At 36.4% G+C, this 24,343-nt stretch overlaps 1 protein-coding gene across 1 annotated transcript; it reads right to left on the bottom strand.

Moving 5' to 3' along the window:
- Nucleotides 1–211: 211 nt before the first annotated feature.
- On the bottom strand, nt 212–8,974 carry LOC117318196 (innexin unc-9-like). The gene is made up of 2 exons (XM_033873226.1): nt 8,863–8,974; nt 212–1,988 (listed from the first exon to the last, which is right to left on the bottom strand). The coding sequence occupies exons 1-2, from the start codon at nt 8,868–8,870 to the stop codon at nt 791–793; spliced, it is 1,206 nt and encodes a 401-aa protein (XP_033729117.1). The 5' UTR covers nt 8,871–8,974; the 3' UTR covers nt 212–790.
- Nucleotides 8,975–24,343: the final 15,369 nt, after the last annotated feature.

Here is a 24,343-nt window from a genome sequence, read left to right as displayed (position 1 = left end):
AAAATGTGGGAGAATATCTCCGGACAAACAAGTTTACGGTTGACAGACGGACAACGCCATACAATAATATTCACGTCAAACTTATTAACGTAAAAAAATAAAGATATTAAATGGTTTTAAAACATATGATAAACGTGATAAAGGTCAGATAACATGTAAATGATTAAATGTCTATGACTGAAGTTCATAGTATCAAAACGTAAAACGTATATCACAAACAAGCCGGGCATTTTTACTGAGTCAGATGTACCATATAGTGATTATTACAAAAAACAACTTTACTATTGACATTGAATTTCTACATAACGAGGACAACATACCAACATACGTATACATTAGACAAGGTGTTCCTTCATTGAAAACACTTCAGACCGGTATGTATTACTTAACATTCAATCACTTACACCAACACAATAACGAAAATACAACCAGATGAATTAATACTAAAAAATCACAGATAACAGCACTATAAAATCGAATTCCCTTGTTCACTCAAATTCTTATTTAAACAATTTCGTAAGAAATCAACAACAATAGAGATAATTTACACATTCATGATTTCTAAATGGGCATGACCCTAACCTTAAAGGAAAATACGATCGTCCTGACTGTATATCTTTGAGTAATCTTAAATGCCTTAAAATTAATACGTAAAACACAAATAAGTCAAAGTCAAATAGGTCACATACCAAATTTTTTACACAAAAATCGGCAAATTGAGGATGAAATATGAACGAAAAAGCATTTGAATCACCCAGTTTGGAAAAAAAGAACGATTACTCCTGAATGATTACGGTTCTATCTCGGTTATTGTCATGAACGTTTGAACGTATGGCTTTTTACAGTAGTTTATCCACAGTTTCTCTACTAGTTCGGAGCCCACCACCTGGCTAGTGTTATGGCTTACCAACCACAGAAGTAATACGCCATCCTGTTTCAAATATATGTCCACAAATTTCCTTTCGACATCCAATAATTTTGCACTATTTCGGATTTCTGCAGGAAATTGTGTACAATCCAAAAATTTCCGAATGTACATATTCTTCTTTCTCGGAATTACAACCATGGTTAGATTTATCACAAGGTACACACCATTTACAACAGACATGGTTATTAACAGGAACCACAACATAATAAAAACTTTCTCGTTGAATAAGTTAATAGGAAGAGAACACTGAATTGTCCATCTTTGGATGTTTTGAAGTTGTCTGATATCCATATCACAGAATGCTATTCTGGGGAATCGTTTCAAATCCTCCCAATCTTGGTTGGTTGTCATTCCGCGGATAAAGTCAGGTCCAAGATTCAAGAAGTCGTTGCCTAAAATGGAATCGATCATAAAAACCTGTCCAATCGTATTCAACAGGTAAAACAGACATGTCACTATGTAGATAAATGACAGGTAATTTCCAGAGTTGATGCAACTAATATGGAATTTATCTTTTACCCGTCTAATTCGATGAGGTACTGATGACTTTCCGTCCCGGATGTCTATCCATTTGTCTATATAAGACATTATCACATTGATATGTTCCGCGCGCTTCGTCGGAGACATGTAAGTTGCTTCGTTTGACATGCGAAGAATTTTCTTTGTATTTATCCCAGAATGTCCAGATGTTCCTTTCCAAAATAACCTTGGAGAGTAAAACATAGCTGCTAAAAATACAAGAATAAGCGGAACCCACTGGTAGTACGAGATCTCACGACCCTCTCGCGAAATATCTGAGACCGGAAGTATCTCATCAAATGGAACGGCGTAATTGTTTCTTATCCAACAGTAGCTATTTGTGTAAGCGACATGAAATTTCTCGAACTGTGCTGGACAAAAACACGTAATAGGATCACCAACATATTGTCTTGCGCTCACAAGGGCTGAAAGGGTAATCAAGAATGCCACACACAACTTCCGGTTCGCCTGTTGAACATATGTATCATCACTGATGTCAAAGGTCACAACGGAAATAGCATTTCCGGTGAGGTCGCTGAAGCTGTCAATACAAAAAATCGATATGTTCGATATTATCATTTTTAAAAAATAGATATGTCATTATTATTAGAAGCCTTTAATTACGTTGATGCATTCTCAATTTCAATGATGATTCAAATAATAATATCACCTGATATATTTCTGAGTGTTCCCATTTGTATGCCAAAATTGTGTTGTCAATTGTAAAATGCACTTGTTTCGCCTTTTGCTAATTATTCTGTAATTATGATATATAAAGTACGTTGGTTTTGTTTGGTTTGAATTGTTAAACGACTTATAAAAAGCTATGGTAATTGCTTATGATGTAAACTATTATGCTCTATAGTTTACATTGTTTTGCTTTGTAATTATGGATATTGACTAATTTGACATAGTTACTATAGTTAAGTCACATGAGTTCTGAAATACTTTGTTATGCAACGACCACCACTTCATAGAATAAAACGACCACCCGGTCACATTATACGGACAACGGGCGAACCAGTCGTCACACTCCTAATTTGCTGAGCGCTAAGCATGAAAAAAGCAACTACCAAAGACTAAAGACTCTGGTATGTCTCGGCCAGGGGACAGAACCCAAAGCCTTCCTCACAGGGGCGAACGCTCAACTAAAGGCCAAAAGTGAGGCATTGTCAAGGGCGACATTAGGAAGAAGAAAGTTGTTAAGAAAGAAGAGAAAAGATAAGATCCCAAGTTTAGTCGCCTCTTACGATCATGCAATGGGGGCAGCAGGTACAATTCTTACGCCCTACCTGCAGGGCAGAAAAATGAAATGACAACTTAATAGAATAAAATGAAATGACAACTTAATAGAATAAAACGACCGCTTCAAGTAATGAAATGACAACTTCATAGAATAAAACGACCACCTCATACAATATAACGACCACTTCATAGAATAAAACGACCACTTCATAGAATAAAACGACCACTTTATATAATGAAACGACCAAACATACAATGAAACGGCCACTCGCACAACGAAATGACCACTTTATATAATACAACGATTACTACATATAATGAAATGACCACTTCATATAATGACGTTTCATAAATAATTCAGAATTGATTTTTGTATTTATTTTCTTGTGTCTTTGTTGAGCTGAAAAATCAGGACAAGCTTTATAAAAACCTGATATCGAATGGAAAGGAGTTTTAAGACATATGATATGTTTATAATTCTTTTATTTTTTGAAGATTTTCACATATTAAAACAATAGACATGGATGACAAAGATAAAAAAAAAAAACGAAAAAAAACAAAACATACATACACACACTCTTACACATACATGCTGTGATGATGATGATGATGATGATGATCATCATCATCTTGCATCATCATTGCATCATCATCATCATCATCATCATCATCACGCATCATCATATATCATCATCACGCATCATCATTATCAGTATATATCATCATCATGCATCATATATCATCATCATGCATCATATATAATCATCATCATCATGCATCATATATAATCATCATCATCATATATCATCATCATCATGCATCACTGTCATCATCATCATGTGACCTGCCATGGACAATCTCATTGGACAGTTCTTACCTGTAATACATGTTTTTAATCATCTTAGTTACAAATCACTTCTCTTCTAGCGCTCTAGCTGAGCACATATACAATTTTTATTAGAAGTCAAAGCTTGAATAATATCGAGGATCTGGTGAGTTTTACTTTCATTTGAAATTATTTTGTTACCTAAGAATATAATAATGTTGTATCATAAAACAACATGTACTATTGTGTTTTAATAAGTATTTTGAATATATTTGTGTAGATAGCATATCTTGTGCTTTGTCAGAAGTTATGTGCTTCATGTATGTTTAATTGAAATTGGTAAATATCATAATACAATATATTTTGTATATGACCTTTTTATTTGTATATATATTAGACAAGATTATTCATTGATTACAGCTGGTGATCACTTACGAATCTGCTTGTAATGAAAACTGTGTTCCGGAAACCTCCGCATGATTTGTGGGGTGAGTTGTAGTTCTAGTTACCTTAAATATGTTCATTGTACGGTACATTATGTATTTGGTGATTTTGTCTGTAGGAATGTAACTAGTAATGTAACTGATAAAAGTATGGATAATTTCCTAATTTGGTATTGTATATCAGTTGTCTCTGAAGAGTGAATAACTAGTTTAATATATTCTAGTTATCGATATGTGTATTCTAAAAAACATTAACGATTTAGTATTTGGCTCTGTTAACGTATTTATAACATTAATTGTGTCATCTCTTTGTTATCGTTTCAAATATGTTACCAGTACGAGTTATGTCCCTTGATTATCAGGTCTGTAGTTTAGTATGTATGTGTGTATTATTGGTATTTCCTGTAATTGTAGGGTTTCATTAACGGAGAATAAAAATATCATAAACAACATAGTGGCATTGGAATTGTATATACCCACACCTGTAACATTTTACAGATTATTTCAAGCGTGTTAAGTCTGGTGCTATTCACAATGGATAATAATATCTGTATACTTTCGGTGAATTGTCAGGGCCTTGGCGATAAAGTGAAAAGAAAGGATGTTTTTTCATACTTGAGAGACAAAAATATCACATTTATTGTTTGCAAGACACACATTTTACTTCAGAACAGGAAAATATCATTAGGAATGAGTGGGGTTATGACGGTTTTTTTTTAGTTCTTTCTCATCTAACTCACGTGGAGTTGCTATTTTTTTAAAATAATAATTTCGAAAGCAAAGTTTACAAAGAAAAACGTGATTTGAATGGATTTTTTTTAGTATTGATATTGACATTGAAGGTACAAGAGTAACACTTATTACTACCTATGGTCCAAATTATGATAATCCTGATTTTTATAATCAAATCTCTGATACTGTAGACAGTTTTGGAAATGATAATGATGTAGTCTGGGTACTGAATCCGGATTTAGATTACGATAATACATATAGAAATATTAACAATTCTTCTGCTAGGGAAAGAGTTTTAGAAATTAATGATACATATGGTTTTATTGATATTTACAGAGAATTCCATCCAGATACGAAAAAATCCTGTAAAACAGGCCAGATTAGACTTCTTTCTTATATCTGATTTTTTTTTATCTGGTGTAAATAAATCAGTTATTGAACCTAGCTATAGATCTGACCATTCAGCCACAGTGATAGCCTTACAGTTAAATGAATTTAAAAGAGGGAGGGGTCTTTGGAAACTTAATAATTCTTTATTGCTTGAACCTAAATATTTAGAAATGGTTAAAAAATGTATAGAAAATGTAAAGATACAATAGTGTTTGCCTGTTTATAATATTAACTCTATTGAAGCTATTTCAGATAGTGATATTCAGTTCTCGATTAATGATCAATTGTTTTAGAAACCTTGTTAATGGAAATTAGGGGCAAATCAATATCTTTTGCTTCATATAGGAAAAAACAACAGAACCACCAAGAGGACAATTTGAAGAAATCTATTGAAAATCTAGAAGCTAGCTTACACCCAGATCAGGAAGAATTAGAGTCTATACGATTGAGAAAGGAAAAAGGAAGTTTAATCAGATCAAGAGTAAAATGGATCGAAGACGGTGAAAAACCTACTTCATATTTTTTGAACTTAGAAAATAGAAATTTCACTTCTAAAATAATTCCAAAGATACAAAAAGATAACGATGATGTCATTACAAATCAGGTGGATATTTTAAATGAAGTTCGACTATTCTATGAAAAGTTATATAGATTTAGAGAAGTTGATGTTGTTGATTTAAATTATCATCTTCAGGGATGTGGGGTACCAAAATTAAGTAATACAGAGTCCGGTAATTTGGAAGGCATGATCACAGTAGAAGAAGGGGGTAAAGTCGTGAAAGATATGAAAAACAATACGAGTCCTGGATCAGACGGTTTTACATCTGAATGTTTTAAGACTTTTTGGAGATTTATTGGTGTTTTTGTTGTCCGTTCAATAAATTATAGTTTTTTAGTTGGTCAACTTTCCGTCACTCAGAGACATGGTATTATAACTTGTATTCCAAAGGGAGATAAACCACGACATTTTTTAAGAAATTGGAGACCTATTTCTTTGTTAAATATTTCTTATAAAATAGCTTCTGGAGTAATTTCGCATAGGATAAAGTCAGTTTTAGGAAAGCTTATCAATGAGGATCAGACAGGTTTTTTATCGGGGCGTTATATTGGGGAAAATATTCATACTCTTTATGATGTGATGGCTTATGCTGAAGATTCAGATATTCCAGGAATGCTCCTGATTGGTAGATTTTGAAAAAGCATTCGATTCTGTATCATGGAAATTTATAGATAAAGTACTATGTTATTTCAATTTTGGGTGGGATATTAGAAAGTGGGTAAAAATTTTGCATACTAATGTTTACTCCTCAATTAATCAAGGAGGTAATATCTCTGCGTCTATTGCCATACATCGCGGTTGTCGTCAAGGTCTGGTAGAAGTTCAGACCTGATGTGTTCATTGGGTACAGGTCGGGTAGAATTTCAGACCTAATTGGGTACAGGTCGGGTAGAAGTTCAGACCTGATGTGTTCATTGGGTACAGGTCGGGTAGAAGTTCAGACCTAAAGTGTTCATTGGGTACAGGTCGGGTAGAAGTTCAGACCTGATGTGTTCATTGGGTACAGGTCGGGTAGAAGTTCAGACCTAATTGGGTACAGGTCGGGTAGAAGTTCAGACCTGATGTGTTCATTGGGTACAGGTCGGGTAGAAGTTCAGACCTGATGTGTTCATCGGGTACAGGTCGGGTAGAAGTTCAGACCTGATGTGTTCATTGGGTACAGGTCGGGTAGAAGTTCAGACCTATTTGGGTACAGGTCGGGTAGAAGTTCAGACCTGCTTGGGTACAGGTCGGGTAGAAGTTCAGACCTGATGTGTTCATTGGGTACAGGTCGGGTAGAAGTTCAGACTTAATGTTTTCATTGGGTACAGGTCGGTAGAAGTTCAGACCTGATTGGGTACAGGTCGGGTAGAAGTTCAGACCTGATTGGGTACAGGTCGGGTAGAAGTTCAGACCTAATTGGGTACAGGTCGGGTAGAAGTTCAGACCTGACGTGTTCATTGGGTACAGGTCTGGTAGAAGTTCAGACCTGATGTGTTCATTGGGTACAGGTCGGGTAGAAGTTCAGACCTGATGTGTTCATTGGGTACAGGTCGGGTAGAAGTTCAGACCTAATGTGTTCATTGGGTACAGGTCGGGTAGAAGTTCAGACCTAATTGGGTACAGGTCGGGTAGAAGTTCAGACCTGCTTGGGTACAGGTCGGGTAGAAGTTCAGACCTGATGTGTTCATTGGGTACAGGTCGGGTAGAAGTTCAGACCTAATGTGTTCATTGGGTACAGGTCGGGTAGAAGTTGGCGGCTTGTGCGCTCGTTTTTTTCATGTGCGCGGATTGATGTCATGGTTTAATGAAACAGATTGCTGATTGTTTCATTAAGTACAACCCGAGTAAAAATTGAAATATATGTATATATCACACAATCGCACATAAATATATAGAAACATAAATCACACACTCGCACATATATTAAATAGAAATATAAAATCACTAAATCGCACATATATTAAATAGAAATATGAAATCACACACTCGCACAATTTTATGAGTAGAAATACAAATCACACACATAAAAATTAGTGTATAAGAAATGGATTATTTAGATAATGAGGTTATTATATATAGTCTTGTGGGGGCTTACATTTCATATGAGGTTTGCAAATTAAGTTTGAACACCTACACCTAGGGGGGGGGGGGGGGGGGGGGGGGGTATTCTAGCTATATTATTATTAATAGGATTGTGTAAGTATTGTCTGTGAGCAAAGTGCAGAAACACACACAAATATACACATATAATGTTCACAGCATAATTTTTACAAGTCGGTGTTACACGAAAATTATCATCGAAATAGATTCATTTGGGACAACAGCGAAGTATTAGTCACGTGACATTTAACAGCTATAAATTATGAAGTAATTTGGAATATTATGAAAAGGCTAACATATTGCATTTCGATGTGAAGGTTGACTAGTTAAGTCCATTTATAGCATTACGCAGGCCCGTCTTTCTTTATTCGTAGTATACAATAAGGGATTTAAATACTTAAGACTGTACAGTATGTGAAGAAATCGGGTTCAATGCTTAGTATTTGAAAGGCTGTTTTCATACGAAATCTTATACACATGTTAACTGTATATAGATATACATACTCTATAAGGTTTTAAACCTAACATAAGGTCTCCGTATAAATACCATTGTACTATATACTTTCTTGTACACGCTAGCAATTACAGACACGACAAAATATTGGTATGGTCACCAGGTATATAATATATGACCATTTACTACGGAACCATAACTAAAAACATCATTAAGAAATATGTACAAGGGAGGATGTAAAAACTGTTCTACTGCAATATAATTCCATTGGTCGGTATGATGACACCAAACAACGCTTTTGTATAATTGTAACTATAACCACAACTATGTATTCAACACTGGCGAAATAATGATCTACAGAATAAATCTAAAATAAAACATATAAGTCATTTTTCATGTATATCATATTTTCAATTTCAAATCTAAAATGAAAGTTTGGAACTACATCATAACCTGACACAGTCTTATGAAAATAGCAACTGATTTAACTTTTTTTTAATGTCGAAAGAAATGTTTCCATTAACCAAAACTTGAACATGCTTCAATGAACGACATATATTTGTTTCTTAAATACATTATTGTGACAATGCTTTATTTGCACTCATGAATATGTAAATGTATTATATATTGTTAATTTAATATTTTAGAAATGAAAATACATATACAAATCGATATGCTACTTACAGTCCCATCGTCACGAAGGCGATTTCAGAGGTGGGGAACCTGCAGTGTCACATTTATAAAAGTTGTCTCAACTCTAGCCTCGCTCTAGGTATACTGGTAGCTGGTATACCCGTACAAACAAATCGGATGTATGTATAAAGCTCCTTACGTTGAAAGCAAAGTTGGAGTATGTTTAAAGAGTCCTCACCCACTAGTGTAATAGCGTTATGATGTTTTACCTTATGTGAGTAAACATTTCATGAGCTGATTAAATTACATCGATCCTTATAGTTCAGCATTAAGTAGTTTTGACAGTTTTGAAACAATGTTGGACCAAAATATATTATGTTTTTGTAGTAGGTTTTGTAGTATTTGTGTCTAATCTTAAAATCTACTGTAAATTTGTATGATGTGGTTTAATACATTTTTTGGCACTGCTATATCCAACTCTTAACTTCTTTGTGTTTTTCATACAATCCATGATGATATATCTACTGTATCCATATAAACAGATGTATTGACAACATTTAATATGATCTACTGTACCCCTATTAAGACTGCATCTACCTCGTTGAATATTAGCTATACTGTATCCCCCAGAAGGATGTGTGTACCCCCCATTGGATATTAACTACTGTTTCCCTGTAAAGTGTGTATTTACCCCCGTATTATATGATCTACTGTACCCCTATTAAGACTGCAACTACCTCGTTGAATATTAGCTATACTATATCCCCCAGAAGGATGTATGTACCCCCCATTGGATATTAACTACTGTTTCCCTGTAAAGTGTGTATTTACCCCCGTATTATATGATCTACTGTACCCCTATTAAGACTGCAACTACCTCGTTGAGTATTAGCTATACTATATCCCGAATAGGATTTATCTACCATCATTAAATATTATCTAACGTCCCCTGAATAGTGTGTATCTTCCCCATTGAATATTATATATTGTTCCCCTGTAAATAGTGTATCTACCCCCATTGGATATATTGTTTTGTTCTCCTGTTAGGTTTTGTATCTACCCCAATTGAATATTATCTTTTGTTCAACTGTAAAGTATGATTCTACCCCCATTGAATTTGATCTCCCCCCCCCCCCTTTAAAGTTTGTATCTAACCCATTGAATATTTTCTTCGGTTCCCCTTTAAAGTGTGTGCCTACCCAATTGAATATTATCTTTTGCTCCCCTGTAAAGTATATATCTACCACATTGAATATATTCGTTTGTTCCCCTGTCAGGTGTGTATCTACCCCAATTTAATAAGTTCTACTGTGCCCCAATTAAGACTGTATCTCACTCGTTGAATATTAGCTATACTGAATCCTCCTAAAGAATGCATCTACCCCTTATTGGATATAATATATACTACCCATTTAAAGTATGTATCTACCCCCATTGAATATTATTTTCTGTTCCCCTCTTCAGTATGTATCTACCCACATTGAATATTATCATTTGTTCCCCTGTAAAGTATGCATCTACCCAATTGAATATTAGTGACTGTTCCCCTGTAAAATGCGTATCTTAACCCTTTGGATATCATCTTTTGTTCAGTTGTAAAGTAGGTATCTACCTCATTGAATATTAACTACTATTCCCCTTTAAAGTGTGTATTTACCCCAATTTAATAAGAATAACTGTGCCCCTATTTAGACTGTATCTCACTCGTTGAATATTAGCTATACTGTATCCCCAAAAGGATGCATCGACTCTTATTGGATACAATATATACTACCTATGTAAAGGGTGCATTTACCCTATTGAATAGTATATTCTGTTCCCCTGTTAAGTTTGTATCTACCCCCATTGAATAGTATCTACTGTTCCTCTGTAAAGTTTTAATCCACACAAATCAGAATACATTATGTAATAAACTTCTTAAGATTGATAGCCAACAACCTCGGTGCACAGAGTTACATCCGCAGCCTTCGCGGCAAGAACCAGTACACTTTTCAGCTTCTGGTGTGTCGATGTGTGGGCTTGATCATCAGTTCGCCATTCTTCAAAACCATGGCTGATTTACATATTGGGAGTGAGCACCGTATTAGTGATTTCCCGTAATCAAGAGGTAGTTTTCAGGTTAATTGCAGTTATGGAAAACCACGGTATTGATTCTCACATTATATCATCATAAGGGTATATAGTCATTTAACATATTTTGTAACTCATATGATACGAAAACATAGAAACGCTTTAAGTTATCTCTTTGACTTTGAGGGTTTCAAAATCCTCGATACTCCTAGGATGACGACCTCATACGCCCTCTTTAACGATTGAATAAATTAGGGCAAAATTTAAGGCACACACACACACACACACACACACAGGGAAATTAATCTGATGTCAACATGATTGTTGATATAAATTCAAGAGCGAGGCTTTAAGTAGTTAAGCATTTCTACTTAAGAGTGTCAAACCAACTTGACAAACAGATTTTCACAGTCCTGATGGATGTAATGATTTAAACCGTCCGAATGGTTTTAAATGTCTTTAGTTTTTAAACAAAGCTTTATTTAAATAGTTAAACATTTCTAGCCAACTTTGCCCGGAAGGTAGGGCGTAAAATTTGTACCTGCTGCCGCCCCCCCCCCCCCCATGCATGATCGTAAGAGGCGACTAAATTTGGGATCTGATCTTTTCTCTTTCCTAACAACTTCCTTCTTCCTAATGTCTCCCTTGACAATGCCTCGCTTTTGGCCTTTAGTTGAGCGTTCGCCCCTGTGAGGAAGGCTTTGGGTTCGGTCCCCTGGCTGAGACATACCAGAGTCTTTAAAAATGGTAGTAGCTACTCCTGCTTAGCGCTCAGCATATTTGGAGTGGGACGACTGGTTCGCCCGTTGTCAGTATAATGTGACCGGGTGGGGTGTCCTGCTGGGTGTCTTCGGCAGTTACAGTTCTTGCTTTATTCGTTAGATAAATGACAAGATTCGGGGTGGATTCTGTCGACGTTTTATTCCATGCATAGAAGAGGTACAGAAAAAACCCTGTAAATTGAAACAAAGACATACTTTCACTCACGGACACATACACATACTATAGACCTCTGCGAGTAAAGGGAAATAACTCCTACAATATTTTATACTATAATTTACGATATAGTGCAAATTACGTAACTCAGAAAAAGTACAATAAATGTTATTTTACTTTCTATATATATACAAATGACATTTCTTGATATATTTATCCAACTATGATACATACAGGCTAGTTCCGTCTTCATATAAATGTGTTATACGAACTTTGAGAAATAAATGCATAGTTAAATATATATGTATAAAAAGTATATTTAACAGTTAATTTGGAATGGTTTAGCTTCTTATTTAAAAACAAGTTAAAGTATTAGATAAAAACTATTTAGCAATTAACCACTTACCCTGCAGCTATGGCGCAGAGGTTCCCTAAACATGGGTCATACCATATCATTGTGTAGTGCTCATATATACGTACTGACTCTTGGAAGTCTCGGGTAGAAGTGCCCAGGTAAATTTGCCGGGTACCCAGGTAAGAAACAGTCAAAGGTAATATCCCACGACTAGTCATTGGTCAGTCTACAGTCATATGTCATAACATGCATACTAATTACATTTACGTAACACACAACACACAAATACAGAACGTATACAACGTTATACATACATTAAGGTGGCTTGACTCAAAAATATAAAAGAATTTAAAACAATTACATTTATCCTAACCTTATTTAATATCGACAGGATATATTATTCTTATATTACTAAGTAACATATATAAGAGCATAAAGTATACCCTGTAACATACTCCCCCCTTTTAAAAATATATGACTTCCACGTCATTACTATGTGCATGCATTCAAAATACATAACACCATGTCAAAACCAGAAAATGTTACGAATATTAAATTATAACTTAAAATCATCCGCTGACAATTGCAAGTAAAGCGTCGACCACCCTTTCAGGCATATTGAGCATAGCTCCTCCTTCCGCCAGATCCTGTAGGTAAGTCGCTCTCACCAGCCAATCTGGCTTAAGCTCCCTCACCGACAGACTCATAACAATCTCACCTGAATCCTGCCAAGCAGGTTTACTTCTTGGGCGTGTCGATCGTCTAGGGACAGGGACCGGAATTCGCTTAGGTGCGAGACGCTCATCATCAGCTTCATGGAGAGCTGATAAGACTTCTCTCTGAGGAAGATAAGGGGCATCATCCCTCATGGATGTCTGATCGTCATCACCGCCCTCTCCTCCTCCAGCTTCCGCAGTCATAGTGTCGTCACACTCCGACTGAGGAGCTTCTGTGTCCAAATCTGGGTCAGCATCTTCATCTGCACTTGTTTGAGTGCTGGATACCTCCACTGCTGGACTTGCCACTACAATCCTGTAGTCATCATCACTAGTATCACTATTGTCTCCTCCTCTTCTTTAGTGGAGTTGTCCTCAACCGGTTTGTCCATCCTCACATTTGGTTTGACCTCGGGTTCAGAACTGGACTCAGGTCTTCCTAGGTCTCCAACTTGTAATAATAAATTACGATGCAGAGTCCTAGTTCGTCCAACTCCCATCTCTGGCTTGATAACAAATACTGGAACATCAGGGTTGGGTCTCTTTGTGACAACATACACGGTGTCCTCCCACTTGTCTGCTAATTTATGCTTTCCATCATGTACAAGTTTCCTTACCAGGACCCGGTCTCCTATCTCTACTGTTGCTCCTCTAACCCCTCTGTCGTAATGATGTTTTTGTCGATCTTTCGCTTTTGCTGTAGTCTTGCTGGCAAGCTCGTAAGCCGACTTCAGTCTAACCCTCAGATTGTCCACATACTTGGAATGGCACTCAACCTGATGTCTATCCCCTCTGGGTATTCCAAAAGCTAGATCTACTGGTAGCCTGGGTTGTCGTCCAAACATGAGCATGAATGGTGTGTAGCCAGTCTGTTCATTGGTTGTGCAATTATAAGCATGCACTAATGGGGCTATATGTTTCTTCCAATCATCCTTTTGATGCAACTCCAGTGTTCCAAGCATACCCAATAAGGTTCTATTAAACCTCTCGCACACCCCATTTCCCATTGGGTGATACGGGGTGGTACTTGATTTCTCTATGCCTGTTATCCTGCATAATTCCTGAATCAATTTTCCAACGAAATTAGCTCCCTGGTCTGTATGAATCCTCTTTGGAAATCCATAATTCACGAAAAAGTTGTTAAATAATATCTCTGCGGTGGTCCTTGCCGACTGATTACGCGCTGGATATGCTTGCGCATATCGGGTAAAATGGTCTGTGAGGACTAGGATGTAGGGGAAACCTCCTTTAGATGTTTCCAGAGACAGGAAGTCTATACACACCAGTTCCAGTGGTTGTGACGTCGTAACGTTAACTAGTGGTGCTCGCTGAGTAATGGGTGTCTTTCTCCGAATACACCTGGAACAGTTCTGAACCCAGGTTTCCACATCCTTCGAAACTCCTGGCCAAAAGAACCGGTCTTGCATTAGAGCTAGAGTACGGTCTCTTCCAGGGTGTCCAACGTCGTTGTGAAGGGATCCTAATACACATTGTATCATGGATGCTGGCAACAACCGTTGTTTGTTGGTTTCCTCCCCCCGTTTGACATGTCTATGCAAAATTCCATCCTCCAACACTAGATTGTCAAAACTGCGCAGCAACGCGAGTTGACCTTGACACATGTCCTTCCTGGAGGGTTTCCTGCCTTCTCTTACTGCACAAACGAAAGGATGGATGATTATATCACGTGCCTGGAGCTTTCTCCAATTCCGACAAGATAATTGTTCCAATCCCTCTACATCATCATCCAGATCATGCATAGTAAAGATTTCTGCTCTCTGGTTGCTCTGTATACTCGTGCAGACAGCTTTCACCGATTCCTCATCCACCTCCAATGTGGTTTCCTCCGGTAAACGGGACAATGCATCAGCATCCTTATTATTGCGTCCTGCTGTATATTTAATTGTGAAGTCAAATGAAGCAAGGGCAGCCAACCATCTATGCCCTGTTGCATCCAATTTAGCGGTTGTTAGAACATAGGTGAGTGGATTGTTATCAGTGACGACAACAAAGCGAGATCCACAAAGGTAATCTTCAAACTTGTCTGTAATGGCCCATTTCAATCCAAGAAACTCCAGTTAGTGAGCTGGGTATTTCCTTTCCGCTTTGCTTAGACCTCTACTGGCATAGCTGATTACTCGCTTCAGTCCTTCCTCCTCTTGATAAAGGATTGCACCTAGTCCTCGTCCACTAGCATCAATGTGAACCTTGAATGGTTTGGTTGGGTCAGGGTATCCCAGTATTGGTGGTTTTGTCAACACATTTTTCAGCTGCTGGAATGCCTCCATTTGATCCCTATCCCATCTCCATTCAGTAGGTATCACTGGTGGCTTCTTTTTATTTGACTTCTTTCCTTTCCTCGCTGTTGATGGTAGTAGATCATTAAGGGGTTTTGCTATCGATGAAAAGTTCTTGACAAATTTCCGATAATACTCGGCAAATCCGAGAAATTGTCGTAGCTCATCCGAATTCCCCGGTGTTTTCCAGTTTTGTATCTTTTCAATCTTGTCTGGATCACCCTGAACACTGTCCTCCGAAACAATGAATCCAAGGTATTTTACTTTTGTCTGGAAAAGGAAACACTTCTTCGGAGAGAGCTTCAGTCCATTTTCACGAAGACGTTGCATCACATTCTCCAGTCGTTCAAGATGCTCTTCAAAAGTACTGGAAAAAAATAATCAGATCATCTAGGTAGATAAAACATATGGATCCTACATAATCTCCTAAGAAATCCTCCATCAGTCTTTGATAGGTCGCAGGGGCATTGATTAGACCGAATGGTAACCTGTTGAACTCCCACAATCCTAGAGGACCCACTGTAAACGCTGTCCTTTCTTTGTGTTCTTCCAACACCTCCACTTGGTGGTAGCCGCTTTTTATGTCTAGGACTGTAAAGTGCTTTGACCCATGGAGAGAATCCAATATATGTTCAATCCTAGGAAGGGCATAAGCGTCTCGCATGGTCTTCTGATTCAATTGTCGATAATCAATACACATTCGTAGCGAATTATCCTTCTTGTGAGCTAATACCACACATGATGACCATGGCGAGTGAGAACGTCTGATCACTCCACAGGCTGCCAGTTGTCTCAAATGGACACGTACCTCCTGAAACATGGCTGGGGAATTCTTCTGAAACGTTGACTAAATGGAATAGGATCTGACAACTCTATCCGATGTTGAGTAGTGGTACAATGGCCTAAGTCCAAGTCGCCGGATGAGAATACATCTGCGAAGCTCTGTAATACCTCCTCAGTCTGTTGTTGTTGATCCTTAGTCAAAGTAGTGACATCTAGATTCAATAAATCCCTGAAGTTTGACTTAGCCTCTGGAACTCCGTAATCCTCCAATGTACCTTCCACAGATACTGGGTGTAGTTCTGCAATAATTGCTTTCGATGTCAATGTAATATTTCGTACACTAACATTGGAAATTGTAATAGGCACCAACTGTCTAGACTCCTGGTAATCATAGTGTACTAATCTAGGTGCTATGTCCAAATCCTGTGTTAGAGTTGAATTAGTTGGTTGTAATAGGGCACAAGTGGGGATATAATTGACAGCTTTATCAATAAAACCATTAATAGTCACCTTTGATTTCGAAGGTATAATGACTGTATCCCTCTCTGCTATTTTCACCACTCTAAGACACCAATTTCTCCTTTGCAACTCCTTAGTTCGCAGCATTAGACAACGAAATGTCAAGTGCCAAGGTGTTGATATCTTTGTGTCCTGAAGGAAACGAGATCCATGATTACGTCGGTTTCCATTTAATGCCTCAATCAGAAGATTAGTGCCTAGAAGTAATGGTACTGTCCTGTTGGTACTACAAGAAATAATCCTGTTGTCTCCTGTAGTCCTGGAAGGTTACTTACCACCGCCTCCACACAGCCTATATAAGGTAGAGATGTACCTCCTGCACATTCTATATCCAAAATATCTGTAATCGGTTGAAGTTCCAAGTGTTCCAGTTGCGTCCTATAGAAGGTTTCACTAATGGTAGACACAGTTTATCCTGTGTCCAACAATCCCATAGCTTCTACTCTGTTGATAGTTACAGGCGACTCATTTGACTAGCCAATCAAATGTGTAGACGTTGACATAATTTTGGGTCGAAAAGTATCTTCGCAGCCTACGGTTGACCCGTCCCCGAAGGCCGATTGTTGTTTAAATGTTTCTTCGAATGGTCCAATTTAACTCGACATCCTAACTTGAAATGTCCAGTTTGACCACATCTCCAACACACAGGTTCCGGACGATCCTCGTCTTGCTTCTTTTGTTGGTTACCTCTTTGTCTGTTATGATTAGAATTATCAGCACCACTTCTTTGGTTTCTGTCTCGTTGTTGATTTTTCAATTTACCAACATCTGTGGCTATCTGGTAAATCATTCCCTTTAGCTCCGAATACCGATCTAGACCTACATCTGGTTCTTTATTGGTCACCGACATCTTTGATGTTGCTGGTTTCGTCTTCTTCATGTCCTGGTGATCATATTCTATCTGTCTTAAGGCTACCCTCAACTGGTCAAAATCCTTCAAAGCATCAAATTTATGGCCACTCAAATCCCTTAGAGGTTGTCTTAGAGCACTCCAAAATTTGGATCTCAGCATTTCCTTCATAGTTGCTGAGCCTAGTGCCTCTTTCTTGTTAGCAATGTCCAACAACTCTTCCAACCTACATCCCCAAGTCGCTACATCCTCCCCTTCCTTCTGCGAAGCGCTATAAAATTTCTCCAAGATGGATTCCCGAGATTCGATCACCCCAAACACACTGACCATCTTTTCCAGTAGGTAATCTAGAGTCTGGGCTGGGTCAAGTCTTCTAGCAACCCCGGCAGCCTCCCCTTTTAGTGAAGTCCTGACTGCCAGAGAAATTTCTTCCTCCGCATGAATACCATCTTCCATCAAACATGTAACTTCATATTTCCACTGCTCATATGATACATGGTCCTTCTTATCAGATGAACCATGGGACAATGATATAAGTGGCCTCTGGTGGTGGGCAATGTGATGGGCTGCACCTCTATTATCATCTATAGCTGGCTTTTGGCTAACCACCATAGGTTTTGTGTCCTTCTGTTTCGTTCCATCGCCAGTCTCCAATTTTTCTTTGTTTGCCAAATTCCTAAACCATGCCGAGAAGTTTTCTTTTGAAGACATGTCTGGCTTCTCATCCATGTCATCCAACAAGGCTTGTAATCTATCTGCATCTGTAATTTCCATATTTGCAGTGATATTGCTAGACACAACTGTTTATTTGAAAAATGTCTGATGAAATCTCAAAAAGATGTTTGATCGTGATCCCTATAAAGTAATTAACACTATATGTAAAATCAAAACTAAGTAAACACACTCAATAGAAATATACCCAAATCTGGAAAGAAATGTTTATAATTGTCCAAATCAACAATTAAAATTCAGAAAGAATTATAACTAATAAAATCCTGAAATGAATACAATTTACTACAAAATAAATTGCAAATTCCTAATGATTAAATAAACTATCAAGTGGGGAACTTTATAATACTTACCTAAATTCAGCCATCAAAGGTTTACAAACCAAAATTAGAGAAAAAAAATAAGGGGTTATCAATTTTATAATAACGATATACCCAAAGAAGATATAATAATTTTGAACTAGGGAATTAATAAATCCAGACCACCAGAAAAACAAACATGAAATACACAAACTTATTTCACACAGACAAATGTCAAACAGGTCAAGTCAATGGAATCATGTCAATATATAACATTGAATCACTAAATAAGTGAAAATAAACAAAAAATTCAGTATGTAATTAATTATAAGTATATACCGAGTAATATACCTACTAATAGGCTTATGCCAAGATATAATCAAGTCTTGAGTCGAAATATCACCTTTGACCCGAAATTCATAACGACAATAAGTGAAAGCAACTATTTAACCAAGTCTGAAAAACCTAGAACATGTATATAAGATTTGAGAAAAAAAAATTTGGATTTAATTCCAAACAAAAATAATTATAAAACAAAATTTATAAATTAGGTTTCTATCAAGATAAATTAAAAAAACTGAATTAACAACAGAATAAATCTATTTCCAAAAAAAAAATATTATTCAAAAATAAAACTGTTTACACTCAATCCAAAAAAAACATCAAAGTTATGTTTTTTTTTCTTTTAAATATAAAAAAAATAACTATGCACTCAAAGTCTATTTAAGCATTGAACTGTTACCAAATGGTAGTATACAGTCGATATGAATACAATTTGGGTGACAGATAAATAGAATGTCGCCTGTTAGGGCGACATGAAATATTTATGTCACCCAAATTGTATTCATATCGACTGTATACTACCATTTGGTAACAGTTCAATGCTTATATTTACATTCATAATTTTATTTTATTTACTGTAGCTTAAGACGCGTTTAAATTTGCCGCTTCTCCTATCACTGACGTCATCAAGTTCAAATACCGGAACAGCCGAAATTTCCAGAAGGAATAATATAGTCCCTCATGTCGTTATCAATAGCAATTACATGAAATGTTTTTTGCACAATTTGGCTTTATATTATATTTTATAAACGTTTGTAGATATCTTCAAATTGTTCACAATTGCATAATTTTTGATTGTTTAAAAATAAAGCCGTTTTTCGGCGCATGATATACGGTTAACATTTAGAAGTGATGCGGCGTTGAATGGGTACTGCACAGGACAGACTTGATTCCTCGGAAACACTTATGTTTCTATCGACTGGATTTACGTTATTTTCAGAGGAATATCATCTCTTAAATTCTAAATGAACGTCGTCTTGACAGTAGGTGAAAACGATTCCAAGGATATTTCATTAGAAACAGAATCCAGTCTAACCGGTCACATCAGTGTGGCTAACTTAGCTGACGATGTTCAACTTCACAGGGGCTCGATTTTGGAGTAAGGTAGGCCTTTGACATCAGTGAATAACCACATAACTATAATTCAGTAAGCATACACAACCAGAAACCATGTCGATACTGCCGATTTTTCGCAAGATTTTTTTTTTAAATGCTGGACTTTAAATGTTGTCGTGTCTAGCATTTCTGACAATTCGACAACGAGCCCCTGTGTGACGACAGTGACAATTTGATTACTTCCTATAGATCAGGAATAGAGCTTATAATAATTTTGTGTCGAGTCGGTCGACTTCATTTTTCTATTATTAAATTTTACTCTCATAACTTGCGTTGCTTTTTTTTGTGGTGGTTTATGTAGATAAATGCTGGCATTCCAAATCTCTCCTGGCCGAATGTAACTGGGGACCATTGTTTTGACCAGCAACACCTGGGGCTGTATATCCCTACTCTGACCGAATCACTGTAAATTGTAGTATACAGTCTCATGAATACAATTTGGTTTACTAACGAAATATAGGCAAATGCAACACAGAATGTAAATATATACTGTATAACACTTACAAATTACACAGTAATCACTATATTATACTATCTCGGTTTTACTTTACAATACTAAATCTATTTATGAATATTGAATAATAGATTATACAGTGTTACTAATAGCTAATATAACTGAAACTAATTATTTTGACAGAGCAAATAATATTAGATTGCTACTAATAAATTGCCTGAAAAAGATTTATTAACACTCACTCACCTTTTCAGAATAACACACAATAAATATTACACAAACATGAATGTCAATCTGGATGTGGAATAAATGTTTATGACAACTGGAACAGGATCTTCATGGAAAAAACACATAAAAGTTAATATTCACCGGAAACAGCTGATCATTGCAAGAGGTCAAGGTCGTCTGTAGGTCTCCCTGAACATCCGGTCACCTCCATCTTCGCCAACATAGATTATCGCACAATATAAATGAAAGTCAGCAGACATCCCATCATCCATTTAACCAAATGGCCGGTATTATCCTCAGACACAGGAAATAAATACCTCAGTCTACTGTAATGTATCGCTGATTGCATGGTGCATCCCAACATGTCGTTCGGTCACTCGCCACCCGTGACGTCATCACCGTGACTTCCCGCGATTCCGAAGATTTACGAATCGTCACGTGTCGTTCATCTCACTCTTACACTTTTCTTGCCTGCAAAATTCTATGTCGAGGAATACGTCGAGGAATACGTCGAGGCTACATGGGCGCCATTGTTACAGTTCTTGCTTTATTCGTTAGATAAATGACAAGATTCGGGGTGGATTCTGTCGACGTTTTATTCCATGCATAGAAGAGGTACAGAAAAAACCCTGTAAATTGAAACAAAGACATACTTTCACTCACGGACACATACATTTACTATAGACCTCTGCGAGTAAAGGGAAATAACTCCTACAATATTTTATACTATAATTTACGATATAGTGCAAATTACGTAACTCAGAAAAAGTACAATAAATGTTATTTTACTTTCTATATCTATACAAATGACATTTCTTGATATATTTATCCAACTATGATACATACAGGCTAGTTCCGTCTTCATATAAATGTGTTATACGAACTTTGAGAAATAAATGCATAGTTAAATATATATGTATAAAAAGTATATTTAACAGTTAATTTGGAATGGTTTAGCTTCTTATTTAAAAACAAGTTAAAGTATTAGATAAAAACTATTTAGCAATTAACCACTTACCCTGCAGCTATGGCGCAGAGGTTCCCTAAACATGGGTCATACCATATCATTGTGAAGTGCTCATATATACGTACTGACTCTTGGAAGTCTCGGGTAGAAGTGCCCAGGTAAATTTGCCGGGTACCCAGGTAAGAAACAGTCAAAGGTAATATCCTACGACTAGTCATTGGTCAGTCTACAGTCATATGTCATAACATGCATACTAATTACATTTACGTAACACACAACACACAAATACAGAACGTATACAACGTTATACATACATTAAGGTGGCTTGACTCAAAAATATAAAAGAATTTAAAACAATTACATTTATCCTAACCTTATTTAATATCGACAGGATATATTATTCTTATATTACTAAGTAACATATATAAGAGCACCCTGTAACACTTCAGTGAGGTAGCACGATAAATCGGCAAAAGTTCCGGCCTATCACAAGGAGACTTAACACGAACATACCGCAGCCTCCCAAAACACACATACGCACTCGCCGCACGCACGGTAGGCCGTCCTTAAATGACCTTAGCTGTTAATAGGACGTTAAACAAAATAAACCAAACCAAACCAAATTCTAGCCAACCTTTACCTAAGTATAGTTCTCCGCGATCGGGACACATAGGATGACGACAGGTCAGGCAGTAAGAGACGAGGAATCACGAGTCAGACTCTCAATACAATATTCCATCCCGTTTGTTTTGTTGGGCGTTAAGTGTTTACTTTGATTTTTATATGGTTTCCGTTTATTTGGTTTATTATAAGGATTACCTTTAAGTTCCAATTATGTCCTATTTTCGTCCCAATCGACTGTCAATAACAAGCTTACCGCTACCCGTCGTCTGATAGAGTTTCTCTGGTAGATCTGGATGATGTAATGCCCAGGGGATTCGTTCCCTTGGCTATTTCACCTAAGCGATTCTGTATCATATTTCAATCACAAAAAAAGAGAGACCGTTTATACTAAGTATTCACATCTATTCATAGTGATTTAATATTTCTCTTCATCTGTATTGTCATAAAAAGAAAGACATTCTTGAAAAGGTAGCCAATATAATAACCAAACATGATATATTGCATTTATTTAGTGTCCGCTGATGATATTTACCATAATCATTTGTTCGATTAAACGCAGAAATAAAGGACAAGCTGCGCGTCGCTGCATGATTTAATAATATGACTAAACGCAATGCCGTCCCGAAGTCTATATCTTCACATTTAGACCATTATAGTTGACTAACTAGACTGGCCACCAGCCCCTAAGTGTTTTTGTTAGAACTGCTCAACTAAATCTTAATACTAGATTATCTCCCCCTAGGTTGACATATCCTAGTGCAAAATCATCAAGGTCAATTTCATTTATAATTTTAATATTCTAGAGACAGGGAGCCAGTCTTTTGACTAACCTATGGTTTCTGACAAGGACTGGTTACCGTATTTTCCTTGTTTGGCATTTTCGTTGTTTTTGCAATCTTCTGTTTTTATTTTAATACCTTCTCCGTTGTCTTCACAAGCATAATGAATAACAAAACTTAATCTGAATTATTTATTTTATTGGATTCACAGCACAACAGAGTTTGCATATCCATAGTCTTCATACAGATACTCGATACTGACTATGTACAGCCTAATGTAGCAGTCTCTATGCAGATTTCCTAAAGTGTAGACAATATGTCTTAAAGTGTGAACATTATTCGTTAAAGTGTAATCAGTATATCAGTAGTCTAACCTATATGTCTTAGTGTGTATACCGCATGTCTTAAACCATCTGACGTATCAACACTCAGTCTTTTAGTACACAATGTATGTTATACGTATTAAAGTGTTTAATACCTGCAGTGTATACAGCTAGTCTTAAAATGAACTAAGGAAGACAAAAATGTACGGAATTAATTAAAGTAAGTTTTAAAGTAGATATGGTTGATTGACCTAAAGTCTTAAGAAAAGACCTAAAGTATATACACACAGTATAAAGTGTAAACACTAGACCTAAAGTGTATACAAAATAGACCTAAAGTGTATACAAAATAGACCTAAAGTATATATACACTAGACCTAAAGTGTATATAGACTAGACCTTAAGTGTTTATAATTAATCTAAAGTATATAAACACTAGACCTTAAGTGTTTATACTAAACCTAAAGTGTATATGCACTAGACCTAAAGTATATATACACTAGACCTAAGGAGTATATACACTAGATCTAAAGTGTTTATACACTAGACCTAAAGTATATATACACTAGACCTAAAGTGTTTACACTAGACCTAAAGTATATATACACTAGACCTAAAGTGTTTATACACTAGACCTAAAGTATATAGACTAGACCTAAAGTGTATATACACTAGACCTAAAGAGTATATACACTAGACCTAAAGTGTTTATACACTAGACCTAAAGTATATACACTAGACTTAAAGTATATATACACTAGACCTAAAGTATATATACACTAGACCTAAAGTATATATACACTAGACCTAAAGTGTTTATACACTAGACCTAAAGTATAAATACACTTGACCTAATATATATATACACTAGACCTAAAGTGTTTATACACTAGACCTAAAGTATATATACACTGGCCCTAAAGTATAAATACACTTGACCTAATATATATACACACTAGACCTAAAGTATATATACACTAGACCTAAAGTATATACACACTAGACCTAAAGTGTTTATACACTAGACCTAAAGTGTATATACACTAGACATAAAGTATATACACACTAGACTTTAAGTGTATACACTAGACCTAAAGTGTTTACACTCTAGACCTAAAGTATATATACACTGGACCTAAAGAGTA

The sequence above is a fragment of the Pecten maximus genome, chromosome 19 (assembly GCF_902652985.1).
Source record: "Pecten maximus chromosome 19, xPecMax1.1, whole genome shotgun sequence".
Lineage (NCBI taxonomy): Eukaryota > Metazoa > Mollusca > Bivalvia > Pectinida > Pectinidae > Pecten > Pecten maximus.
The sequence above is the reverse complement of the archived record's forward strand: the minus strand, read 5'-3'. Positions and strand labels throughout refer to the sequence as shown.